The sequence below is a fragment of the Molossus molossus genome, unplaced genomic scaffold (assembly GCF_014108415.1).
Source record: "Molossus molossus isolate mMolMol1 unplaced genomic scaffold, mMolMol1.p scaffold_m16_p_19, whole genome shotgun sequence".
In the NCBI taxonomy this organism is placed as follows: Eukaryota; Metazoa; Chordata; class Mammalia; order Chiroptera; family Molossidae; genus Molossus; species Molossus molossus.
This window is the reverse complement of record NW_023425354.1, coordinates 48463964-48490916: the sequence shown is the minus strand read 5'-3', so window position 1 is coordinate 48490916 and position 26953 is coordinate 48463964. Positions and strand designations below refer to the sequence as shown.

Below are 26953 nucleotides of genomic sequence, written 5' to 3'. Positions count from 1 at the left end.
TTTATGTATTTGATCAATCCCCCATATGTAACAATCTCTCACCACATCCTCCTCATGCATATGCCCTCTCTCACCCACCCCTGCTCTGACAGCTTGCCAGGCCATCCTGCCAAATGAACTCACATCTCACCTCCAACACTGAGTCAGGCTGCCCCCTGTGAGGGCCCCCTCCTCCATGTTGAACTGGACTTCCCTGTGTTTGTTTTCAAACTTTATATACACAGTGTACTGGATATTTTCTTCTGTAATCTGCTTTTCTCACTCAACATTATGTTTGTGAATTCATCCATATTGATGCACGTAACTTTAGCTCATCCATTTGCACTACTGTGTGGTATTTCATTATATGAATCTACCACTGCTGGTGGACATTCGATTGTTTGCAGGTTTTGCTATGACATTCTTATACTTGTCTCCTGGTGCACACACAGGCAAGTTTTTCTAGGGCACCTCTGTAGGGATGGATTCACTGCATCACAGAGTGTGGGCATCATCAAAATGCTTAGATAATGTCAGAATATTTCCCAAAGTGATCTGCTTATCCTCTCCTAGGTCTCTCACCAGTAGAGCATAAGTAGAGGTTCTATTGCTCCATGTCCTCAGCAACACTTGACATAGTTGGACTAATTTACATGGCCTGGTACATTTTTTCATTATCTGCACAGTCAATACTGATTGCTAGTTGTCCACCAAAATCCATTCTAATTTCTTCCTTAAATCTTGCACAGTAACAGAGTTATAGCTGCATACATGGCAGCCAGCTAGGCTACATTTCCAAGTCTCTCTTGCAATCAGATGTGGCCATGTGACCAAGGTCTTGCCAATGAAATAAAAACAAAATTTGATATGTGGTATTTCAAAGTATGGGTCTTAAGACATGGCTCTTTTTCCTTCTTGCCAGCTGAGAGCCCTACATGACAATGACCTTGCTTCAACCACACAAATAATAACACTGATCTAGGATATAGCAGAGCAATAAGACAGAAGGAACCTGAGACCCTAGGTGACCACATGCAGCAGTACCACCCCACTGCTCTGGACTATTACCAGGGAAATAAACTTTGTCCAAAAGTCACTGTACCATTGGGTTTCTTTGTTATAACAGCTTAACTTTTACCCTAATATATTCTACCACCAGAACCCTACCAACACCAAGTAGCTGTGAGAGTTCTCGGGAGACAAAGTCCCGTATCACACCCTGTCTACACCAAGTGAAACTTGAACTTAAAGGATACACCCACCTTGTCTAAATGTGGGTTTAATAGAGCTCCAAAAACCTTTTAATTTTTTTCCTTTCTCAGAATATTCCCAAGACAACTATAGGGGGAGAATGTGGGGGGAGTTGATTGACTATGGGTTTTCTCTCCTCCTCCCTAACCTCCTTGGTAGTATTTGGTGAAGAAGCAGACTTTTAATGTGGGTACAACATATTTTAAAAAGTCAAAATAGCCCTGGCCAGTTTGGCTCAGCGGTTAGAGTGTCGGCCTGCGATACAGAGAGACCTGGGTTTGGTTCCCGCTAAGGGCACGTACTTTGGTTGTAGTTTGTCCCCGGCCCTGGATGGTCGTGCGGGTGGCAGCCACTCGATGTGTCCCTTCACGTCGATGTTTCTCTCTCCCTTCCTCTCTCTCCCTCCCACTCTATCTGTACAAAAAAATGGAAAAATGTCCTCCGGTGAGGATAAAAAAAAAAAAAAAAGTCAAAATAATTAGCTCACAAAATGGTTAAGTCAGCACTGTACCCTTTTCTGATTTTGTTCTGGAGAGTTGGAAACTATTCTCCTGACTCTCTTTAATGTTAAGAAAAATGTAGGGCATTTTGACTGATGGTGGCAAGTTGGAATCCAAAAGATAATGAGATAAGACTGGGTGTTCATTTTGCCAGCTTTAAAAAAATGGTATAATAATGATACTGTGCCATAAGTCACAGAGTTGGGTCAAATCAATTTTATGCACTTGAGATAAAAAATAGAAAAGCAAACATTTCCATAGGTGGGTAAAGAGACAGAGCTTGAAAAGTCCCCTGAACCTAGCGCTACTCCTGTGTGAGTTTGCCTCGTTTCTTTGCCAGCAAGAGCAGTCCTGAGTGAGACTGATGACCAAGCTGTCCTGGCCAGAGTTGGGGTAGGAGAACCCATACACCTGCTGGTCATGTGTGTTTATCTTTTCTTCCTTTTTCCATCTCCCAGGTGCTAGAAAGTTCCTTTTAGGTGGAAGAAAATAAGACCTAAACATTTTTTAATATGCAATTCTATGTGAGTCCTATCATATCTATTCTGGATCTAACCAAATAATTCAGGAGCAAATAGAAGGGCCTCATAGAACCTAGTAAGTTCTGTCCCTCAAACTACTCACCTAGGCCCTAGGCAGGTGGCTCAATTGTTTGGAGTATCATCCCATACACATAAATGTTGCAGGTTCAATTCCCAGTCATGGCACATACCGAGGTTGAGGGTTCAATTCCATATCAGGGCACATACAGGAGGTAACCGATCAATGTTTCTCTCTCTCACTCTTTCCTTCTCTCTAAAATCAATTTTTAAAAAAAGTTAAAATCTTAAAATAATTATCTGCTTTGAAAAGAGAAATCTATCTCTTTAACAATCAAATTTTTACTGAAACTCTTTATATGACTTACTTTTTTATTAAAAGTTTGTTTTTTTTCTGATTAATAGTACATACTTGTTTTAGAAAATTTGAAAAACACAGGAATATATAAAGAAAATAAAAATCATTCAAAATTACACTACCAACCAGAGCTAATCACTCTGTGGGTTTTACGGTTAAAAAATCGAACCTTAGCTCATTAAAACTTCTCCAATCCAGCCATAAGACTGTCTTCAGGTCTTTTTCCACAGAACATAAAACAGAAATATAACATATAAAAAACATACTCAAACAGAATACAATGAAGTCTTTACAAAATAGTTTCCTACAAAACCTCTATTTGCCAAATTCCTAAGAGTCACAGACTCTAGTACAGACTATCGAGCATTTATTAAAATAGTAATAAGAAAAGAACAAAAAAGGGGAGAGAGGGCAAGGGGCTTATCTCCAGATTCCTGCCCGACTCCTCATGCTACTAGGGCCAGGGTGTCCGCTTTTCTTGCGTGCTGGAGGTTTTTCAGTCTTAGGGACTGTAGCAAGGCGGCGAGGGAGAACCTGGGAAGGAATCTGAGGTGAAGGAAAGAGAAGAGAAAAGTCAGCATTGTGTACTCTCATCTCCCACCCCACTGAGGAAAGGTGTCATACATGGAGAGGACCAGAATCATTTGGCAAAGGGGAGTGACCATGCTACAGAAAATGGGAACAGGAATCGGATGGGTCAGGCCATAGAGAATTGAACCAGGCAGGAAGTGTGTGGGGTTGGACGGAGTCAGTGAGAACCCTTCTATCCCCCCCCCCCCCCCCCCGCCGTTCTGTCCTGCTTACACTCACCTCTTTCCGGGGGATCTCACCCAAGTGAGAGTCTGTGTTCTTTCTAGGGACGTTATCCCCGTGGCTGTCAGTCCTGCCATACAAATCAAGGGATGAGGATGGGCGACCAGTTCCCCTTATTCTCCCCAATACTGAATAGAAGAACTACTCCCCAATTTGGTCTCTTAAGAATAAGAATAGCCCAGCCCAGCCCAGCCCAGCCCAGCCCAGCCCAGCCGGTGTGGCTCAGTGGTTGAGTGTGGACCCATGCACCAAGAGGCCACCGGTTCTATTCCTAGTCAGGGCACATGCCCAGGTTGTAGGCTCGATCCCCAGTGGGGGGCATGAAGGAGGTGGCCAATCGATGTTCTCTCTCATTGATGTTTCTATCTCCCTCTCCCCCTCCCTTCCTCTAAAAAAATCAATAAAGAAAAAAAAATAAAAAAATAAAAAATAAGAATAGCTCGGCTGGTGTGGCTCAGCTGTTTGAGCACTGAAGCAGCTGATTGATGTTTCTCTCTCATCAATGTTTTTATCTTTCTTTCCCTCTCCCTTCCTCTCTCTGAAATCAATAAAAACATATTTTTATTTATTTTTTATTTTTCTAAATTTTTAATGGCTGGGTAATTATATTACTACATTTTTATTGCAACATAGTTCTCATTTAAGCACTTAAAAATGGAAGTTGTACAAAGATTAAATTATGACACAGTAAATTGACTAAATATTTGATTTAATAAAAACACATATATATTTTTTATCCTTACCCAAGGACATTTTTGCATTTATCTTCAAACAGAGCGGGAAGGAGAGAGGGGGGAAGAGAGAGAGAGAAACATCGATGTGAGAGAGACACATCAACTGGCTGCCACCCACATGACCCCAACTGGGATCAGGGACAAACTGCAACTGAGGTACGTGCCCTTAGCGGGAACTGAACCCGGTACTCTGCGGGTCCACGGGTCAATGCTCTAACCGCTGAGCCAAAGCAGCCAGGGCTAATAAAAACATATTTTAAAAAATAAGAATAAGAATAAACAGGATAGACCTGGAATCAAATAGGAGGAGACATTAATAGAATCAAATACTGAGTTACACTAGGTAGTCCCAATCCTAGGATTCAGAGTTAAGAGCTGCAGGGTAAAGAAGAAAAAACTAAGGTAGAGCCCTGGCCGATTTGGCTCAGCGGTAGAGCACCGGCCCACAGACCAATGAGTCGCAGGTTTGATTCCAATCAAGGCCATGTACCTCAGTTGCAGCTCATCCCTGGCCCTGGTTAGGGTTGTGTGGGAGGCAACCAGTTAATGTTTCTCTCTCTCTTTTTTTCTCTCCCTCCCACCGTATCTGAAGATAAACAGAAAAATATCCTCAGGTAAGGATTAAAAAAAAACTAAGGTAGAAAGACATGGTGAAGAGACTTATTTAGAAGTGAAGAAAAAAAAAGGTAAAAAGGAAGAGACAGAAGAAAGGTGGGCAGCAGTGAGAGATGTAGAAAGAAGAGACTTGTTGATCTACAGCTCACCCTCACTTTCTCCCCCAGAAAAGGGCAAGAGAATACTCAGTGGACAACATACACAGCCCTCTCTTCCCTGCCTGATCCATTTCCCTGCCCACAATCCAGATTCTACCCACCTAATTCTTCCTCCCTTCCCTCCCAAGTTGGTACCCGCTATGTTCCAGCCTCTTCAGGTAGAGCAGCAGATCCTCAGCAGGCAGTGCCCCCCAGCCCCGAGCTTGGTATAGTCGTAACAGCTGAGACATTTCCATCAGCTGCCTTGAGGATGTGATTCCATCTCCACCTAAGAGATATCAGTTATGGTTGTCATCTCAGACCTCCTCTCCCTACCCCCATCCCATCTCCCTAGGAACTCAGAAGGGCCTTACTTCCAGGTATTGGCTCCACATTCAACTCATTTTCCTTTTATCTCTCAGTAAACCATAACCTGCTTACCTCTCTCTGGGGAGCCACTGCTGGGACCACTGCTCTGTAAATGGGTTGAGGGAACCTCGTGGACCCGAAAAAGATTAGATGCCATGGCTAAGGGTACTTTAGTTTTATGAACAGGGGGCGGGAGGCGTGGCACTTGAGGGACTTCCTCCCAAGATGGGACAGTCAGGGGACCTAGCAAAAGAAAAGAGATAAAAAAATTAGAAAGTAGGCTAAAGAGCCAAGGAGGTCCTACTCTCTGGCCTTTATTAGGCTTCATCATCTTTGCCAGCTCCTAAAAATCTTTCCCAGATGACCCACTCCCACCTTTTCCAGGCCCAGCCCCAATGGCACTCACCAGACTTAGGGGGCAACAGGTCACCAGAGGGGTTCTCATTGTTCTGGGGTACTGTCTCCAGCAGCTGTGGGTATAATATAGTAAGGTTCCCTCAGGACCCACAAAGAAAGAGACTTAGGTATCTGAGGGAAGCAGAGGCTGGAGAAGTAAGAGCTACAGTTGGTCACTTAAGTTCCAGAAAGGACTTACGAGATAGGAATAAGACTAGGAGAGTAAGAAGCTGGGACAAAGTATTGGTTCTAAAAGGTAGATGAAGCCAGAGTCCTGGACTACTAGAGTCAAAAGAGAAAGTGAAGAAGGAAAAAGAAAATAAAGTGGGATGAGTGGCCCCTCTCTTACCTGGTGCAAAAAGTGCTTGAGGCCCTCCAGCTGAGAAGGGGGTGGCAGCCCTTGCTTTAGGAAGCCATCCCCATCTGATCCAGGATCTTCCTCAGGAAATGGCCGTTCTGCTCTATGACTGGGATGGAAGGCCTCAACTGCAGAGGAGAAGACCCCAGCTGTAAATTGAAATGTGTGTGTGTGTGTGTGTGTGTGTGTGTGTGCGCGCGCGCATGTGTGTATGTTATAGGGGGTTCCTCCACAACTCAACTCACCAAATGCCCAAAAAAGGGGCCTATGAAATATAAGAGGGATATTGCAGTGAGGAGAAGATGACAAAAAATTAAAATAGCGGGAGAGAAGAGTTAAAGGGGACTGAGAGATGAAACAGCTGAATTCTAAGAAGTATAGACAGAAGGGGAAAACTGTGGTACTCAGATTCAAAATAAATAAATACCACCATAAACTACTACTTAAAGAAAGAAACTAATACTCAGAATGGTTTAGGATTGATAGACATGTTCTACTCCCTTCACCAGAACATGTCCTCATTTTTTATTATTATTACATAATTTTTATATTTAAAATTGTAATATAATTCATCCCTCATTCTTTTTTTTTTTTTTTTAATTCTCACCCAAGGATATGTTTTTATTGATTTTAGGGAGAGAGAGGGAGAAAGAGAGAAACATTGATGTGAGAGAGAAACATCGATCAGCTGCCTCCTACATTCACCCTGACCAGAGATTGAACCCACAACCTGGGTATATGCCCTGACTGGGAAGGGAAGTTGAACCAGTGACCTTTTGGTGCCTGGGACAATGCTCAACCAACTGAGCCACACCAGCCAGGGCTATCCTTCATTCCTTTTTTTTTCTGTTTGGTTAATCCTCACCCGAGGATATTTTTTCCATTGCTCTTTAGAGTATAGAAGGGAGGGAAGGAAGGAAGGAAGCCATCCCCATCTGTAACACACAGAGCACCCTCATCCACCTAAGTTGTAGATGATTAAACCAGGGTTAGACACCACTCCTAAGGTTAGCCAATCCAAGGGATTGTTGCCAACCCATCAGATCACTTTAAACTGGACCGAAGAAGCCCTGGTTGGTTTGGCTCGGCGGTTGGAGCGTCAGCCTGTGGACCAGAGAGTCCCGGGTTCAGTTCCCACTAGGGGCACGTACCCAAAAAAATAAATAAATAAACTGGACCTAAGAAACAGAGACACCATTGTCTCTATAAGGTTATCTAGAGCCTTGGCTGGAATCAGTATCATGTTGGTCAAATCCATGTGTAAGCTAAAGTTATGAAAGCTAGAACCTTGAGTGAGATAAAGTGCTGGTCTACCAAGAGATGTGAGCAGATGTGCAGGGAGAGGCAGAGTCAGGAACCCATGGAAGCCCAAAGAGAAGAGGAACAGCTGCCTCAGCTCTTGATAGCACTGCTGGATCCAAACTCTAGTTCTCATTAGGTCCAGCTACATCACATTTTCATGAGATCTCACTGAGTATTCAAAGCAACTTAAGTGGATTTCTGTTCCTTGCAACCTATAGTCACTGAGACATCTGGGAAACGAAATACTCAAGTCCCAGATAGAAAAGAAGCTAGGTAGCTAGGTAAGAGGAAGCCAGTTAGTGCATGTAAGGGGAACCCCAATAATGTGTCCCCAGTTACCGGAAGATGAAGTGAGATCTGGCTTTGGCTCCAGGGGCTGGAAGGAATGTTGGCTCTGGAAAGTGGGGTCCAGCAGGAGACTTAGATCTGGGGAGGAGCTGCCGAGAACAGGTGGCACTCCAGGCAGCTCATCCCTTGCTTCCCGGCTTTGTTGCAATACAGGTTTTAGGGCCACAGCCATGGGAGGCACAGTCCACATCCTCCTCTCCCCCTTCTCTCGTTCCTGAGGCCCAGGGCTGGAGGGGCTGCTAGTTGGGTCCTGGGCACAAGAGAGAGGCAGAAAGAAGGGTCAAGCCCAGTGCATTTAAAGAGTCAAGACATGGTACAGACACTTTAATAAAATTACAAATTAGTAAACTTCCTTAAATGAAGATTTGATAATATCTATCAAATTTTAAAATGCTTATTTTTTATCTTACAATTCCATTTCTAGAAATTTTACAGATATACTTGTACAAAGACATATATTAATGATATTTATTGCAGCAGTTTGTAGAAGCAAAATATAGGAAATAACTTTAAATTCCACCAAGAAATACTTAGTTAAATAAAAAACTACAGTGTATAGAAGGCCACCATTTGTGCGGGGGAGCACCCAGGACACCAGTAACAGTGGTTGCTTCAGGGGAGAGGAACTGGGAGACTAAGGTGCAGATATGGGATGCAGCTTACTTTTCACTGTGTACCTTTTTGAACTGTTTGGATTATTTTTATTACCATGTGCATATTATTATCTATTCCAAAAAACATTTTAGCTAATAATAAAATTTTCATAATTAAATGAAATTAGCAGGAGATGCCAATATAAGACAGGTCACAGGTGAGACTCCCAACACTACCTAGGGCAGAACTTAGCAATAATTTTGGCCCTTAACATCGTAATTCAGCTACCATTTGGCAAAACTAGTATCATCTGTTCCTCACCACCTCTTTGGCTGGGAGAAGAAAGTTAGGCCCACTGAAACATGGCCAGTCTGGGTGAGCTAAGGCCACGGAAGAAAAGATATTTGATGAGACAGCTATTTGGGGGGAAAGGCCACAGACTTTTTTTTTTTTTTTTTTTTAGTGATGATCCAAGGACCTGAACTTAGGACTTCCCTTGGGAGGAAGCTAGATTTCCAAAGGGATCTAAACATAACTCTCAGCAGCTTAGCTTAAGTGGTAATGCCTACTGGGGGGTTAGAAGGCAGGTTAGAGGTGCTGAGCAGTTGGTTTGCCTCCTCCCAGTGGGCTTGCAGCATGGCGTGGAGTCGCTCTACCAGCTCGGCCCGCTGTTCCTCCAGCTGCTGGTTCCTACTCTGCAGTTCCCGCACTCGAGCTTGCTCCCGGGCCAGTCTGAAGAAAAAATGGGAGAGCTGACGGTAGGTAGCCTTTAAGAAAGCAAAGATTTGGAGAATAAGAGGAACTAGAATGGGATGTGAGACAGACAGGAAATTCTGAAAGGAGCTGGGGCCAATGTAGAAGAGGACAGATCTATGGAGGGGGTAGCTCTTTGGGCTCTATGTGCAGGAAAGGGTCAAGGTCTAAAAGGGATACTCCAAAGACCAGTACCTGAGCTCATAGTCCTGAGCCACCTGCTGCTGCCTTTCCTCTCGTTCTGCCATTTCCACCTTGAACTGCGCCAACTGAGAGGACAATTCCTGCTGGTGCTGTCCATTTAGGTCCTGCAGCTGCTTCCTAAGAGGACATGGGAGAGAAAAGAAGACTGATTCTGGAGACAGAAATAAACAAATGAGAAAAAGCCAGAACGTGTGCATGTGAGAGCCAGCCACAGGCAGCCAGCATGGCACAGCACAGTAAGCTCAGGAAAGAGGTAAGAACAAAGCTGGTGTCTTAGCAAGGGTTCCCCAGAAGCAGACACTGAGATGAGGATTTATGGGAAAATGATTCATTTAAGAAGCATTTCCAGAAAAAAAAACTGGTAGGGGAAGTGAGACTAGGATAGGAAGGAGACTCAATCCCACAAGGCAGCTCTGGAGATGGTATAGGTCACAGCTCAGCATTGTCCCCATCAGGGGCAAGGGAGCTGGAAAATATATATTCCTGCACCCATCAGTTATTGGTTAAGGGCTACTCCCTATGGGATGAAAATCAAGCACTCTGGCTCTCTATGTGCTCCTGTAGGCAGCTGTCCCACAGACAGACAGGTCCTGGCTGATGAGAGCCAGCATACTGGAAAATGATAAAAGGATCAGAGAGGATATGGATAGGGCACTAACAACACCTGTGCGGCTGAGGAGAGGCAGCATCCAGTAAGGGCCAAGTACCTGTGATGTTCCCTCAGGGAGGCTGCTTGCCGCAGGCTGCTCTCCTGAGCCTGTGCCAGCCGCTCTGTCACCCGCTGCTCCAGCTGCACAGCCAGCTCTGACTCCAGCTGGATCCGCTGGCTTTCATACCGGGCCTGGGTGTGAAGGAAGGTGAGGTAATAGCTCAATTCTGTTTGGAATTAAAAGAGGATGGAGGATATAATGTAGACAAAAAAATCCATATGCCGACATTTCCCCTCACATACCCAAGGGATGAACAAGAATTTTGCCACAAGGAGTGAAAGAGGTTCCCTTTTCTTTAAGATCATGAAGTCATAAGGTACTCACACCTTATATGTAAACAAAAATGAGTGTCTCTAGACAAAAGGAATATATATTACATGTAATTTGTTGTTGTTGTTAATCCTTACCCAAGGATATTTTCCATTGATTTTTAGATAGAGTGAAAGGGATGAAGAAAGAGAGAGAGCGAGAGAAAAGTCGGGTGAGAGAGACACATCAATTGATTGCCTCCCACACGACCCTGACAGGGGCCAGGGATCAAACTTGCAACCCAGGTGTATGTCCTTGACCGGGAATTGACCGAGACCCTTTAGTCCAAGGAGCAACGCTCTGACCACTGAGACAAAGCGACCAGGGCAGAAATATATTTTTTTAACCAAAAGAAATGTTAGGTGGAACAATCAAATCTGTTGTGTGTCAGACATAATAGTACCTGAAACTCAGTAGAGTCAATAAATGTCAGTGTCCCTTCCTCCTAAAGCATAATCAGTCTTAGCAAGGGTTCACTCTCTCCATTTCTCACCTCACATTCCTTTTTCAACTCACTAAAATCAGATTTCCACTTATAGTATACTTCATGGCAAAGAATGTAATTTCTAAATCCAACAATGGTGATTTCTCAGTCTTATGTGATCTTGCTCCAACATCTGTCACCTACACCAATCCTTCCTTCTAAAATCATTTTCCCTTAGCTCCCATGATGCCACCTGCCACCATCTCCATGTTTTCATTCTATCTGACTGCTCCTCAGTCTCAGCTGATCAGTCTTCTTCCATCTGTCTATAAAAGCTGAATGCTTCCTTGAATTCTGTCAGTCTTCTTCTTTTTTTTTTTATCCTCACCCGAGGATAGAGTTCAGATAGAATGGGAGAGAGGGAAGGAGGAAGAGGGAGGGGAAGAAAGAGAGGGAGAGAGAGAGAAACATCGACGTCGATGTGGAAACCAACCAGGCCAGGGCCAAACTGCAACCGAGGTATGCGCCCTTAGCGGGAACCGAACCCGGGTCTCTCTGGACCACAGGCCAACGCTCTAACCGATGAGCCAAACCGGCCAGGGCCTCTCAACCTTCTTTTGACCATACACTGACACTCTGGTCACTGATGTTTTTCATGTATATAATAAATGTTTGACATTTAGGCCATGTTTTTTGCTACCATTATTTATACCTTAAAACACTTTCTAAATCTCTCTCTTTAGCCTAGACCTTTCTTCCAGGCTTTAAGACCATATACCCAGTAACCTAATGAGTTGCTCTGTTTGAATATACCTTAAAAACAATACATCTAAAATAAGCTAATTTGGCCCTGGCTAGTGGTTAGAGCATTGGCCCACAGACCAAAAGATCATGTGTTTGATTCCCAATCAAGGGCATGTACCTAGGTTGCAGGTTGGCAGTGGTTGGGGGGTGTGTGGTAGGCAACCAATTGATGACACATCAATGTTTCTCTCCTCTCTACCCCCCTCTCTCCCATTCTCTCTAAATATCGGTGGAAAAAATATCAAAGGATGAGGATTAAACAAAATAATAAATGAGCTCATTTGGTTTTTTACCCTCGAACCTTCTGTCCCTATTATATTTCTTGCCTTAGTTAACGATACTACTCTCTACTGAAACACACAAGCTATTTGAAACCTGGAGTTCTCCTTGACTCCTCCTACTTCTTTAACTCTTCCAACTGGTCATTCCATTCTATTTCCTTAACATCTTATTTACCCTTCCACTCACTACTACATTAATTCAATGTTATTTCAAGTCTAATTGATATACCACCACCCCCTACTGTACCCTCTCCCATTCTGGCTCCAATAGATACTCCACTTTGTGGCTGAGTGAATATTCTAAAATACAAAAATACTCAATTAATTCCCTGGTTTGCAACCCTTCAGATGCCCCAACTGCCTAAAAAATAAAGTTCCAGCTGCTTAAAATGGCTTACAAGGCCCTTTATGATCTCCCACCACCCATCTACCTCATTTCTCCCAAATATGTCCTAGTAACCTAAATTGTTAAAAAAAAAATTTTTTTTAATTGTGGTAAGAAACACGTAATATGAAATTTACCCTCTTAATCTATTTAAGTATATGTTTGCGTAGTGTTAACTATATTCACATTGTTATGCAGATTTCTAGAACTTTTTCGTCTTGAGAAACTGAAACTCCATACCCACTGAATAACAACTCTCCATCTCCCCCCCAGCCCTGACAACCAGCATTCTACTTCCTGTTTCTATGATTCTGACTGCTGTAGATAGCTTGTTACCTAGTTGCTTTAATGAAAAAATTTAATGTATACTCCCTTTAAGCCAGTAATTCCACTTTTAGGAATCTGTCCTAGAGAAGGGGCGCCAAAGATTTATGCACAATTATGTTTACCGAAGCACTGTTGTTATAGTGAAAAGGAGAAACACCAAATGGTGGTAAGAGAAGGCAACCAATACTTCTTACTTTTGTATTATTTGAACTTATGTTACAGATAACTTTTATTATATTTTAAAACTATTTTAAAGTTCTGAGAATTCTACCTTGACCCATCCATGCACAACTAATGAATCCTTTCTTTGTCTTTGATATTTACCTCTGATAAGAAACTTTGATAAATGAAGCATGCATGTTATTATTTCTAAAGTAACCCCAAACAAGCAAACAAATAAACAAATGAACAAACAGAAATTGAGTTTATGACTTTGAAACTAACTGAGTAAAAAAAAAATTGTCAATGAGAAAAATGAGCAAAAAGTAATAAATCTAAAAGATACAAAAAAGGAGAGAAAAATAAACACTAAATAGGCAAGACAAAATAAGATATAAAGTAGAGCACCAATCCAACTATGAATAAATAAATTAAATGTTAATGAACCCAATGCTTGGGCTAAAAGACAAATATATAAAAGTTGAAAGTATAGCCCTGGCCAGTTTGCCACAGTTGGAGTGTCGGCCTGTGGACCAGAGAGTCCCAGGTTTGGTTCCCGCTAGGGGTATGTACCAAAAAATAAAAATAGCCCTGGCCGGTTTTGCTCAGTGGTTAGAATATCAGCCTGCAGTCCAGAGAGATCCAGGTTCAGTTCCCGCTAAGGGCACGTACCTCGGTTGCAGTTTGTCCCCGGTCCTGGTTGGGTTGTGCAGGAGGCAGCCACTCGATGTGTCCCTTTCACATCGATGTTTCTCTCTCTTCTCTCCCTCCCACCCTATCTGAATAAAAAATGGAAAAATGTCCTTGAATGAAGATTAAAAAATAATAATAAATAAATAAATAAAAGTTGAAAGTATAAAAAGATTAGAAAAATATTTGCCAGGAAAATTCTATTTTTATTTATTTTATTTATTTATTTTTTTTATCCTCACCCGAGGACATTTTTCCATTTTTTATACAGACAGAGTGGGAGGGAGAGAGAGAGGGAAACATCGACGTGAAAGGGACACATCGAGTGGCTGCCACCCGCACGACCAACCAGGGCCGGGGACAAACCGCAACCAAGGTACATGCCCTTAGCGGGAACCGAACCCGGGTCTCTCCGGACCGCAGGCGGGCGCTCTAACCGCTGAGCCAAACCGGCCAGGGCGAAAATTCTATTTTTAAAAGAAAGGCTGGTATAGCTCTATTAATATTAAGCAAAAACAAACTCTAGGGCAAAAAGCATTATAAAAGATAAAGAACCCTGGCCAGTGTGGCTCAGTAGTAAGAGTGTCAGCCCAAGCACTGAAGGGTCGTGGGTTCAATTCTCAGTCAAAGGCACATACCTGGGTTGTAGGTTCCATTCCCCACCTAGGTCGGGGCACATGAAGGAGGTAATCAATCGATATTTCGCTCTCACATCAATGTTTCTCCCCCACCCCGTCCCTTCGTAAAAAATAAAAAATCAATGGAAAAAATATCCTTGAGTGAAAATTAACAAAAGATAAAGTCACCTTGTAAAGATAAAACATTCCATTACCAGAAAACAATATAGTAATTTTAAAATTTATATGCATCTAATAACATAGCTACAAAATATATAAAGCAAAATTGACTGACTGCAGGAGAAATAGACAAATCCACACTAATGGAGATGTATTTATTTTTTTATTCTCACCTGAGGACATTTTTCCATTTTTGTTTAGACAGAGTGGGAGAGAGAGAGAGGAACAGAGAGAAACATCGACGCGAAAGGGACACATCACGAAAGGGACACACGCGAAAGTGGATGCCTCCCGCACGACCTCAACCAGGGACGGGGATGAATTGCAACTGAGGTATGTGCCCTTGACCGGAATCGAACCCACGACTCATTGGTCCATGGGCTGACGCTCCAACCACTGAGAAAATCGGCCAGGGCCTAATACAGATTTAACAGAAAAAAGTCAATTAAGAATATAATGGTTTAGCCCTGGCCGGTTTGGCTCAGCAGTTAGAACGTTGGCCTGCGGTCCAGAGAGACCCGGGTTCGGTTCCGGCTAAGGGCACGTACCTCAGTTGCAGTTTGTCCCTGGCCCTGGTTGGTCGTGCGGGTGGGAGCCACTCGATGTGTCCCTTTCACGTCAATGTTTCTCTCTATCTCTCTCTTCCTCTCTCTCCCTCCCACTCTATCTGAACAAAAAGTGGAAAAATGTCCTCGGGTGAGGATAAAAAAAAAGAATATAATGGTTTAAACAGCACAACTAACAAACTAGACACACATACAAAACTGCATCCAAATATTATAAATATATTTTTAATATGTTTTGATTTGTTTAAGAGAGAGAGAGAGAAACATAAATGTGAGAGAGAAACATTGATCAGCTGCCTCCTGCACACCCCCTACAGGGGATGGAGCCCACAACCTGGGTATGTGCCCTGACCAGGAATCGAATCAGGACCTCTTAGTCCATGGGACGACACACTCAATCCACAGAGCCGTGCCAGCCAAGCTATATATATATATATATATATATATATATATATATATATATATATATATATATATATTTTAAGCACACATAAAACATTTAGAAAAGCTGACCATATATTAAGAGATACAATAAGTCTCAAAGAATTTAAATAATTTTTAAAAGGCATATTCTCCCATGAAGTCCAAAAGGAACTCAAATGATATAAGGGGGGAAAGGAAGAAAGAGGAAGAGGATGGGACAAAGAGAGATGGGGAGGGAAAGGGGGAGAAATGGGGAGAGAGAGAGAGAGAGAGAGTAGGTAGGTACAGATAACAGACAAATGTGGAGTCTAACTGGAGACCCTACTCATAGTAAACTGAGAGTCCAATGAGCTTCATCCTCAGGATGAAAGTGAACCAGAAGTGGAACACTATATTCAAAATTAAAGCTTAACTTGAATCATCCGGGAATCCCAACCATTGTAAATTTGGTTTAAATTGCTTGAGTGTCTCTCAAGACATGGTAGAAGCAAATGCAAATCTTTTCTGGAGCAAAGTACTTTCACTGTAAGCCTCAAATTATTCTTACAATTTTTTAAATACAAGGTCCAATACATGGTTTAAAATAACCAGGGCCAGCTCTGGCTGGTTTGACTCAGCAGTTAGAGCATCAGCCTGCGGACCATAGGGTCCCAGATTCGGTTCCCACTAAGGGCACATACCTCGGTTATGGTTCATCCCGGCCCTGGCTGGGGTTGTGCGGATGGGAACCAGTTGATGTGTCTCTCTCATATCGATGTTTCTCTCTCTCTCTCCCTCTTGCTCTATCTGCAGATAAATACAATTTAAAAAAAAAATGTCCTCGAGTGAGGGTAAAAAAAAATAACCAGGGCCCAATAAAACTAGACTCCAGGAGAGCCAGCAAAAACAAGAGACAACAGAAAAAGATCCCCAAACATTTTAGATATTAGAATTATCATCTACAGAGAATAAAACTGTTTAAAGTAATTGAAGACAAAATAGATCCAGAGACATAGAAGTAGGTAACACATGGACAAACCTCAGGGGGGAGGGGAGAAGGGGTGCAGGAAGAGATAAACCAAAAAACTTATATGCATATATGCATAACCAATGGACACAGACAACAGTGCTGTGTTGAAGGGGGTGGGACAGGAGTGGGGAGTAGGGCATCAATGGGGGAGAAAGGGAGGGACATCTGTAATACTTTCAACAACAAAGATAAATTTTAAAATATAAAAATAAAAAAATAATCAAAGACAAACTTGAAAATATCAGAGAACAAGAAATTATGAAAAATTAAGATTTGAAAATAAAGAATTCTTTGTAAAATAAAAAATACATAAAATTAAAAACTCAATGGGTGAGTTAACAGTAGATCAGACAAAGTTAAATAGAGAATTAGTGAACTGAAAGATAGGAAATTATCCAGAGTGAGCATGAAAACACAAAAGATGAAAAATACAAAACAGAGAGTGAGCGACATAGATACAGGGGTTAACATATATTAATCAGATTCCAGAAAGATATAGCAGAGAGATTGGAGCAGACACAATATGTAGAGATAAGAACTGAGAATTTTCCAGAACTAATGACAGACACCACTCTACTATTTCAAGAAGCCTAAAGAATTCCATAAAGGGCCCTGGCTGGTTTGGCTCAGTGGTTGGAGCACCGGCTTGTGGACCAGAGTCTCGGGTTCATTTCCCGCTGAGGGCACATACCTTGGTTGCAGTTTGTCTCCGGCCCCAGTGGGGTCGTGTGGGTGGTGGCCACTCAATGTGTCTCACTCACATCAGTGTCTCTCTCTATCTTTTCGCCCCTCTCTCCTTTCCACTCTATCTGAAGATAAATGCAAAAATGTTCTCAGGTGAGGATAAAAAAAAAAAAGGCCTTGGCTGGTTTGGCTCAGTGGTTAGAGTGTTGGCCTGCGGTCCAGAAAGACCCGGGTTCGGTTCCCGCTAAGGGCTCATGCCTCGGTTGCAGTTTGTCCCCAGCCCTGGTTGGGTTGTGCGGGTGGCAGCCACTCGATGTATCCCTTTCACGTCGATGTTTCTTTCTCTCTCTCTCTCTCTCCCTCCTGCTCTGTCTGAACAAAAAATGGAAAAATGTCCTCGAGTGAGGATAAAAAAAAGAATTCCATAGAAGATTATTATTATTTTAAATATGTTTTTATTGATTTTTAGACAGACAGGAAGGGAGAGGGAGAGATAGAAACATTGATGAGAGAGATACATAGATTGGCTGCCTCCTGCACACCCCCTACTGGGGAATGAGCCATCAACTTGTGCATGTGCCCTGACGGGGAATTGAACCGATGACCTCTTGGTCCATGGGTTGACGCTCAACCACTGAGCCACACTGGCTGGGCAAAGGATTTATTTATTTATTTATTTATTTTTTGACTCACACTAAGCACAGCCAAGTAGAACTAATAAAAACAAAAAAGGCAGAACATTTCAAAGTATGAGTGGTCAACTGATAGCTGTCTTCTCAACAATAATGAAAACCAGAATATGTTCTTTCTTTCTTTTTTTTTAATATGTTTTTATTGACTTTGTAGAGAGAGAGGAAGGGAGAGAGAGATAGAAACATCAATGTGAGAGAGAAACATCGATCAGTTGCCTCCTACTGGGGATTGCGCCTATAACCCAGGCATGTGACCTGACCAGGAATCAAACTGGGACCTCTCAGTCCATGGAATGACACTCAATCCACTGAGCCACACCAGCCAGGTAAAACCAGAATATTTTCAATATTTTGAAATAACTGCCAACCCCCCTTCAAAAATGAATGTAAAATAAAGATATTTTCAAACTAAAATAAATAAATGAAAGTGATTTTGACATCAAGAAAAAGATTCCAGATGGAAGATCTGAGTTCAAGAAATGAAAGAAAGCGAAGAAAGGAATAATTACGTAGCTACCTCTAAATGAATATTGACCTTATAAAACAATATTAATAATGTTTTATGGCAGTGTTTTTGTTTTTTTTAATGTGTTTCTATTGATGTTTTAGAGAGAGAGGAAGTGAAATGGTGAGAAATAGAGACATCTATATCAATCTGCTACCTCTGACCAGGAATCAAACCAGTGACCTTATGGTGCATGAGATGACACTCAGTCCACTGAGCCACACTGACAGGCTTTGTAGAGAGAGGAAGGGAGACAGGGATAGAAACATCAATGTGAGAGAGAAACATTGATCACACTGATTCTAATTAAAAAATAGAATTAAGAAACAAAAATAGAGTGATGTCCTGAAAAATGGCAGAGTAAAAAACTCCAGGAGCTACTGACTATTTAGCTGGGGGAAAATAACTATCAGATTCAACTATTTGGAAACTCTAGAACCTAATCAGATACCTAGCTGGAATGGCTCAGTGAATTGAGTGTTGTCCCATATACCAAAAGGTCCCTGATTTGATTCCTGGTCAGGGCACATGCCTGGGTTGTGAGCTCAATCCCCAGTGTGGGGCCTGCAGGAGGCAGCCGATCAATGTTTCTCTTCCATCGATGTTTCTCTCACTCCGTCTCCCTTCCTCTGTCTCTAAAATCAATAAAAACATATTAAGAAAACAAACAAGCAAACAACCAGATGAGTGCTTAATGAAGGGAGAGAATGCCGAACTTTGATAAAAGAGCCAGGTGCATGAACCAGCTACCCTCCCCAATCCCTCAGCCCCTCTGCAGCCATGGGAATGGTAGCCCGTGTTACTTGAGTGGCTGGCTGAAGCAAGGGTGGCAGTAAGGACCTTATCCTCCAAAAACACAGGATTTTGTATTTTGGTTAGTTTAGCAATTCCCTGAGGAATTAGAGCAGACAACTGCCTTTGTTTTGGGCCCCTTGGGCTGCAGAGGCTTTCCTAGCAGTATCAAAAGATTTAAAGAGATATACTTTTATTTTGAGGAGGCGGCAGTCCAGACCTTTAAGAAAATCTGTGAAGTCACAGGCTAATCAAAGAGATAATAGAGCCCTGGCCAGAGAGACCCGGGTTCATTCCTGCTAAGGGCACATACCTCGGTTGCAGGTTTTTTTTTTTAATTTTTTTTTAATTTTTTTTATTTTTTATCCTCATCCGAGGACATTTTTCCCTTTTCTGTACAGACGAAGGGAGAGGAAGAGAGAGAGAGAGAGAGGGAAACATCGATGTGAAAGGGACACATCGAGTGGCTGCCACCCACACGACCAACCAGGGCCGGGGACAAACTGCAACCAAGGTACGTGCCCTTAGCGGGAACCGAACCCGGGTCTCTCGGGACCGCAGGTAGACGCTCTAACCGCTGAGCCAAACCGGCCAGGGTTCGGTTGCAGTTTTTTATTTTATTTTTTTATTTATTTATTTTTTTATCCTCACCCGAGGATATTTTTCCATTTTTTGTACAGATAGAGTGGGAGAGAGAGAGAGGAAGAGGGAGAGAGAGAGAAACATCGATGTGAAGGGACACATCGAGTGGCTGCCACCCGCACGACCAACCAGGGCCGGGGACAAACTGCAACCGAAGTACGTGCCCTTAGCGGGAACCGAACCCGGGTCTCTCCGGACCACAGGCCGATGCTCTAACCGCTGAGCCAAACTGGCTCGGTTGCAGTTTGTCCCTGGCCCTGGTTGGGTCATGAGAAAGGCGGCCACACGATGTGTCCCTTTCACGTCGATGTTTCTCTCTCTCTCTCTCTCTCCCCCTCCCACTCTATCTGAACAAAAAGGGAAAAGTGTCCTCGGGTGAGGATTAAAAAAAAAAAAGATAACAGAACAGAAATGTCAGTTACCACACATACCAAGAAATACAGACTTTGCAGCCATCCAATGAAATCCCTGAGGAGAAAGACTATGATTTCCAGAGCTACCACATTATAATACACAAAATGTGAAATTCTCAACCAAAAATTACAAAACAGAAAAATATTATTCATTCACAGAACAAATAATTTCACAGGAACTATTCCTATGGAAGCTCAGACATGGATTACTAGTCAAAGCTTTAAATATGCTTAGTGAACTAAAGAAAACCATGGAAAACAAACTAAAAGAAATTAGAACAACGGATAAACAAACAGAGAATGTCAATAAAGAGACAAATAGTATTAAAAAAAATACATAGAAATTCTGGAGTTGAAAAGTACAATCAATGATATAAAAAATTCACTAGGTATCACTGCATACCTATTAGAATTACACAAATCCAGAACACTGACAACACCAAGTGTTGGTGAGGATATGGAGCAACGGGAATTCTCATTCGTTGCTGATGGGAATGCAGACAGGACAGCCACTTAAAGACTTATAAAACTAGCCCTGGCCAGTTTGGCTCAGCGGTTAGAGCGTCAGCCTGCGGTCCAGAGAGACCCAGGTTCGGTTCCCACTAAGGGCACGTGCCTCGGTTGCAGTTTGTCCCCGACCCTGGTTGGTCGTGTGGGTGGCAGCCACTCGATGTATCCCTTTCAAGTCAATGTTTCTCTATCTCTCTCTGTTCCTCTCTCCTTCCCACTCTACCTGAACCAAAAATGGAAAAATGTCCTCAGGTGAGGATAAAAAAAAAAAAAAGACTTATAAAACTAAACATACTCTTACCACACAATCCAGTAATCAAACTCCTTAGTGTTTACCCAAATGAGTTGAAAACTTATGTCTACGCATAATTTATAATTTGTTATAAATCAGTTCAAACAAATACAAATACCTGCACATGGGTATTTATAGCAGTTTTATTTATAATTGCTAAACCTTGGAAATAACCAAGATGCCCTTTAATAGGTGAACAGATAAACACCAAACTGGGGTACATCCAAACAATTAAATGTTATTTAGCATTAAAAAAGAAATGAACTGCCCTTGCTGGTGTGGCTCAGTGGATGGAGCACTGCCCATGCATCAAGAGGGCATGGATTTGATTCCCAGTTAAGGGTACATACTTGGGTTGCAGGTTCAATCCCTAGCCTCCAGTGTGCAGAGGCAACCAATGGATATGTTTCTCTCTTATTGATGTTTCTCTCCCTCCCCCAACACTCTCTCTAAAGAGCAATGGAAAAAGTATTCCTTGTGTGAGAATAAACAACAATAAAAAAAGAAATGAGTGCCCTGGCCATTTTGACTCAGTGGTTAGAGCGTCGGCCTGTGGTCCAAAGAGACCCGGGTTTGGTTCCCGCTAAGGGCACGTACCTCAGCTGCAGTTTGTCCCTGGCCCTGGTTGGGTCATACAGGAGGCAGCCACTCAAAGTGTCCCTTCCACGTCGATGCTTCTCTCTCTTTCTCTCTTCCTCTCTCTCCCTCCCACTCTGTCTGAACAAAAAAATGGAAAAATGTCCTCGGATGAGGATAAAAAAAAAGAAAAGAAATGCGCTATCAAGCCATGAAAAGACATAGAGGAAACTTAAATGCACATTACTAACTGACAAAAGCCAATCTGAAAAAACTACATTCTATATGATTCCAACTAAATGCCATTCTGAAAAGGCAAAATTGTGGAGACAGTAAAAAGATCAGTGGCTGTCAGAGGTTAAAGGGAGGAAAGGATGAATAGGTGGCACACAGAGGATTATCAGAGCAGTGAAAGTACTAAGTATGATACTATAAAAGTGGATACATATCATTATAAATTAGTTCACACAAATACAATGTACAACACCAAGAGTGAACCTTAAAATATGAACTCTGGGTGATAATGATGTGTTAATGTAGGTTCATCAATTGTAACAAATGCACTACTCTGGTAGGGAATGTTGATAATGGAGGAAACTATGTATGTATGAGCAAGGTATATATGGGAAATGTCTATGCCCTCCACTCAATTGGCTGTAAACCTAACCTGCTCTAAAAAATAAAGTCTATTTCTTTTTCTAAATATGTTTTTATTGACTTTTAGAGAGAGAGGAATAGAGAAGGAGAGAGAGAGAGAGAAACATCAAAAAGAGAGAAACATCAATTGGCTGCCTCCTGCATGCCCCCCACTAGGGATCGAGCCTGCAACTCGGGCATGTGCCCTAACCAGGAATCGAACCAGCGACTTTTTGGTGCACGGGTCAATGCTCAACCACTGAGCCGCACCAGCCAGGCATTAAGTCTATTTCTAAAAAATTAATTACAGAGGCTCAATAGCAGATTTGAGCAGGGAAAAGAAAGGACCAGTTAACCTGAAGACAAAACAATTAAAATTATCCAGAATACTGAGCAGAAAGGAAAAAAATGAAGAAAGAGGAATAGAACCTGAGGGACCTAAGGGATATCATCAAACATACCAACATATTCATTAGTGTAGTTCTAGAATGACAACAGAGAAAAAAAATATTTGAAGAAATAATGGCCAAAAACATCCCAAATTTGATGAAAGACATAAATCTACATATCCCAGAAACTCAACAAATTCCAAGCAGAATAAACTCAAAGAGATCCAAACTAAGACACATTAAATCACACTGTCAAAAGCTACACAAAGAAAAATCTTGAAAGCATTACAAAAGGAGCAGCTTGTCACAAGGGAGTCTCAATAGGATTAACAGCTGAGTCCGGCTGCCATGGCTCAGTGGTTGAGCATCGAACCATGCACCGAGAGGTCGCTGGTTCAATTCCCGAGGTTGCTGGTTCGATTCCCGGTCAGGACAGATTGTGGGACCAATCCCCAGTGGGGGGCATGCATGAGGCAGCCAATCGATGTCCTCTCTCATCATTGTTTCTATCTTTGTCTCCTTCTTACTTCCTCTCTCTAAAATCAATAAAGGAAAAAAATTTTTTAATGATTAACAGCTTATTTTTCATAAGAAGTCATGAATGCCAGGAAGCAGTGGAACAACGTATTTATAGTGCTGAAAGAAAAACAATTGTCAATTAAAAATTCTGTATATGGAAAAAAATTTTTTTCAAAAATGAAAAAGAACCCTGGCTGGTTTGGCTCAGCAATTAGAGTGTTGGCCTGCCATGCCAACCAAAGTATCACAAGTTCGATCCCCGGCCCCAATCAGGGTCGTGGGGAGGCAACCAATCAATGTGTCTCTCTCACATTGATGTCTCTCCCTCTTTCCCTCCCTCCCTCTCTCTCTCTCTTTATCTCTCCCTCCCTTCCACACTCTCTCTACAAAGTAATGGAAAAAATATCCTCGGGCAAGGATTAACAACAAGAAAAACAAAAAACAAATAAATTAAGACACTCCCAGATAAACAAAAGCTAAGGGTATTTGTTACTAGTAGATCTGCCCTGCAATAAATGCTAAAGAGAATCCTTCAGGTTGAAATAAAATGAAACTAGACAGTAACTTAAAGCCATATGAAGAAATAAAGACACTGGTAAAGGTTACCAGTATTGTAATTCCTTTTTTACTATATAATTTAAAAGGCAAATTCATAAAACAGTAATTATAAATATGCAACAATAACAATATGAAGGGGGAGGCCCTGGCCAAGTAACTCAGTTTGTTACAGCATCAACCCGATACGCCAAGGTTGCAGGTTTGATCCTCAGTCAGGACATATTCATAAGAATCAACCAATGGCCCAGCCAGTGTGGCTCAGTGGTTGAGCATCGTCCCATGCACCTGGAGGTCACTGGTTGGATTCCGGGTCAGGGCACATGCCCAGGTTGTGGGCCAGAGCCCCAGTTGGGGGCACGCAGGAGGCGGCCGATCGATGTTCTCGCTCATCGGTGTTTCTAGCTCTCTCTCCTCCCTTTCTCTCTTTCTAAAATCAATAAAGAAAAAAAAATTTTTTTTAAAAGAGAGAATCAACCAATGGCCCTGGCCAGTTTTATTCAGTGGTTGGAGCATCAGCCCTTGGACCAAAGGGTTGTATCGTGGGTTCAATCCCCGGTCAAGAGCATGTACCTGAGTTGTAGGTTCAACCCCCAGCCCTGGTCAGGGTTGTACAGGAGGCAACCAATCAATGTGTCAATGTTTCTCTTTCTCTTTCTCCCTCCCTCCCTTTCACTCTCTCTAAAAAAAAAAAAAAAGAAAAAAAAAATAGGGTACCTAAATAAATAAGAAAACGATACAACCACTATGGAAACCAGTAGGGCAGTTTCTCAAAAAAGTAAAAATTGAGTTACCATATGACCCAAGCAATCCTTCTTCTGGGTCTCTACCCAAAAACTCAAAAACATGTCTTTGCAAAGATATAGGCACCCCTATGTTCATTGCAGCATTAATCACAGTAGCCAAAACATGGAGACAACCAAGGTGTCCTCCAATAGATGACTGGATAAAGAAGATGTGACATATACATAGATACACACACACACACACACACACACACACACACACTATGGAATATTGCTCAGCCATAAGAAAAGATGAAATGCTGCCATTTGCAACAACACAGATGGACCTTGAGAATGTTATTCTGAGTGAAATAAATCAGTCAGAAAAAACTAAGAATCACATGATTTCACTCATATGTGGGATATAAAACTGAAATTCAGAGGCACAGACAGACAACAGTATGGTGGTTACCAGAGGTAGAAGATAAAGTGGGCCAAATATATGGGTGGTCAATACACAATGCATAGTGATGTACACTTGAAACCTATATGACCCTATTAACCAATGTCACCCCAATACATTTCATTAATATAAATAGAGAAAGAAAGAAAGAAAGAAAGAAAGAAAGAAAGAAAGAAAGAAAGAGATCCATACATACACTGTCTACAAGAGACCCACTTCAAATCAAAAGACACACAGACTGAAAGCAAGGAGATGAAAATATATTTCATGCAAATAGAAACAAATAAAAAAAACACAAAAGTTGGTATAGCAATACATTTTTGTATCAGTAAAATAGACTTTAAAACAAAGGCTATAATGAGACAAAGAAAGACATTTTATAATGGTAAAGGGATCAATCCAATAAGAGGATATAACACTTGTATATGTTTATGCATAGGAGCTCCTAAATATATAAAGCAAACATTGACACACATAAAGGGAGAGATTGACAGTGATAGTCGTAGTGGGGAACTTTAACACCCAATTGACATCGGTGGATAAATCTTTCAGACAGAAAACCAACAAGGAAATAGAAACCTTAAATAACACATTAAACCACATGAATTAATATTTTTAGAGCATTTTACCCCAAAGCAGCAGAACATACATTCTTTCAAGTGCACATAGAACATTTTTCAGGATAGACCACATGTTAGGCTACAAAACAAGTCTCATGAAATTTAAGAAGATGGAAATCATGTCCAACCACAATGGTATGAAACTAGAAATCAATTATAAGAAAAAAATCTGAAAATTACACAAACAATGGAAGCTAAATAACATGCTACTACATGATGAATGGGTTAACAATAAGATCAAGGAAGAATTCAAAAGATACCTTGGGACAAATAAAAATGAAAACATGACCCAAAAACTATGGGGCACAGCAAAAGCAGTCCTAAGAGGGAAATTCATAGCATTACAGGCCTACTTCAAGAAATAGCCCTGGCTGATTTGGCTCAGCAGTTAGAGTATTAGCCTGTGGACCAAAGGGTAGTGGGTTCGATTCATCAAGGGCATGTACCTAGGTTGCAGGTTCAATCCCTGGCCCTGGTCAGGGTCATGCAGGAGGAAACCAATCAAGACACATCTATGTTTATCCCTCTCCCCCCCTCCTTCCCTCCCTTCCACTCTATCTAAATATCAATGGAAAAATATCCTTGGGTGAGAATTAGAAAAAAACAAAATCAAAAACAGAAACAACAACAAAAAATAAACAATCTTATCTTATACCTAAAGGAACTAGAAAAACAACAAACAAAGCACAAAGTGAGTAGAAGAAAGAAAATAATAAAGATCAGAGATGAAATGAACAAAATAGAGTCTAAAAAATACAAAAGGTCAATGAAACCAAGAACTGGTTCTTTGAAAATATAAACAAGATAGATAAACCTTTAACCAGACTCATCAAGGAAAAAAAGAGAAGACCCAAATAAATAAAATCAGAAATGAAAGAAGAGAGGTGACAATTGACATCACAAAAATACAAAGGATTATAGGAAAATACCATGAACAATTACATGCCAACAAATTGGACAATCTAGAAGAAATGGATAAATTCCTAGAAACATACCACAATCTAAAACTGAATCAAGAAGAAAAAGAAAATCTGAACAAACCAATTACTACACATGAAATAAAATCAGTAAACAAAAAACTCCCAACAAAAGTCCTGGACCGAATGGCTTCACACATGAATTTTATCAAATATTCAAAGAATGAACACCTATCATCCTCAAAATATTTCAAAATATTCAAGAAGATAAAAGGCTCCTAACCTAATTTTATGAGCCCAAAATTATGACCGATTCAAAAACCAGGCAAAGGCCCTGGCTAGTTGGTTACAGTGTTGTCCCAATACACCAAGATCGCAAGTTCTGTCTCCAGTCAGGGCACATACAAGAAGCAACCAATGAATGCATAAATAAATGAAACAACAATCAATGTTTCTCTCTCTCTCTCTCCCTCCCTCCTCTCTCTAAAATAAAAAATAAAAAAAAAAGACGTAAATAAATAAATAACCAAAGACATTATCAAAAAAAGAAATTATAGGCTGATGAACATTGATGCAAAAATCCTCAACAAAATGTTGGCAAAACAAATTCTGGAATACATTAAAAAGATCATACACATGATCAAGTGGGATTTATTCCCGGGATGCAATATTGGTTCAATATCTGCAAATCAATTAATATGACATACCACATAAACAAAATAAAGGAAAAAATCATATGATCATATCAACAGATGCAGAAAAATCATTTGACAAAAAGCATTTGATAAAAACTCTCAGCAAAGTGGGAATAGAGGGAACATATCTCAACATAATAAAGGCTATAAATGACAAACCCACAGCTAACATCGTAATGAAGAAGAGCTAAAAA

The 26953-nt window shown here is 41.4% G+C and overlaps 1 protein-coding gene across 1 annotated transcript in view; it reads right to left on the bottom strand.

Moving 5' to 3' along the window:
* Positions 1 to 2925: 2925 nt before the first annotated feature.
* CNTROB (centrobin, centriole duplication and spindle assembly protein) overlaps positions 2926 to 26953 on the bottom strand; it is a 36493-nt gene continuing 12465 nt past the window's right edge. The window contains exons 10-19 of the mRNA XM_036269875.1: positions 9958 to 10091; positions 9242 to 9367; positions 8863 to 9025; positions 7691 to 7949; positions 6041 to 6177; positions 5702 to 5765; positions 5368 to 5538; positions 5083 to 5215; positions 3438 to 3510; positions 2926 to 3173 (exon numbers count right to left, since the gene is read on the bottom strand). Coding sequence (XP_036125768.1) covers positions 3048 to 3173; positions 3438 to 3510; positions 5083 to 5215; positions 5368 to 5538; positions 5702 to 5765; positions 6041 to 6177; positions 7691 to 7949; positions 8863 to 9025; positions 9242 to 9367; positions 9958 to 10091 — 1386 coding nt within the window. The 3' untranslated portion in view covers positions 2926 to 3047. The remainder of the gene's footprint in view (positions 3174 to 3437; positions 3511 to 5082; positions 5216 to 5367; positions 5539 to 5701; positions 5766 to 6040; positions 6178 to 7690; positions 7950 to 8862; positions 9026 to 9241; positions 9368 to 9957; positions 10092 to 26953) is intronic.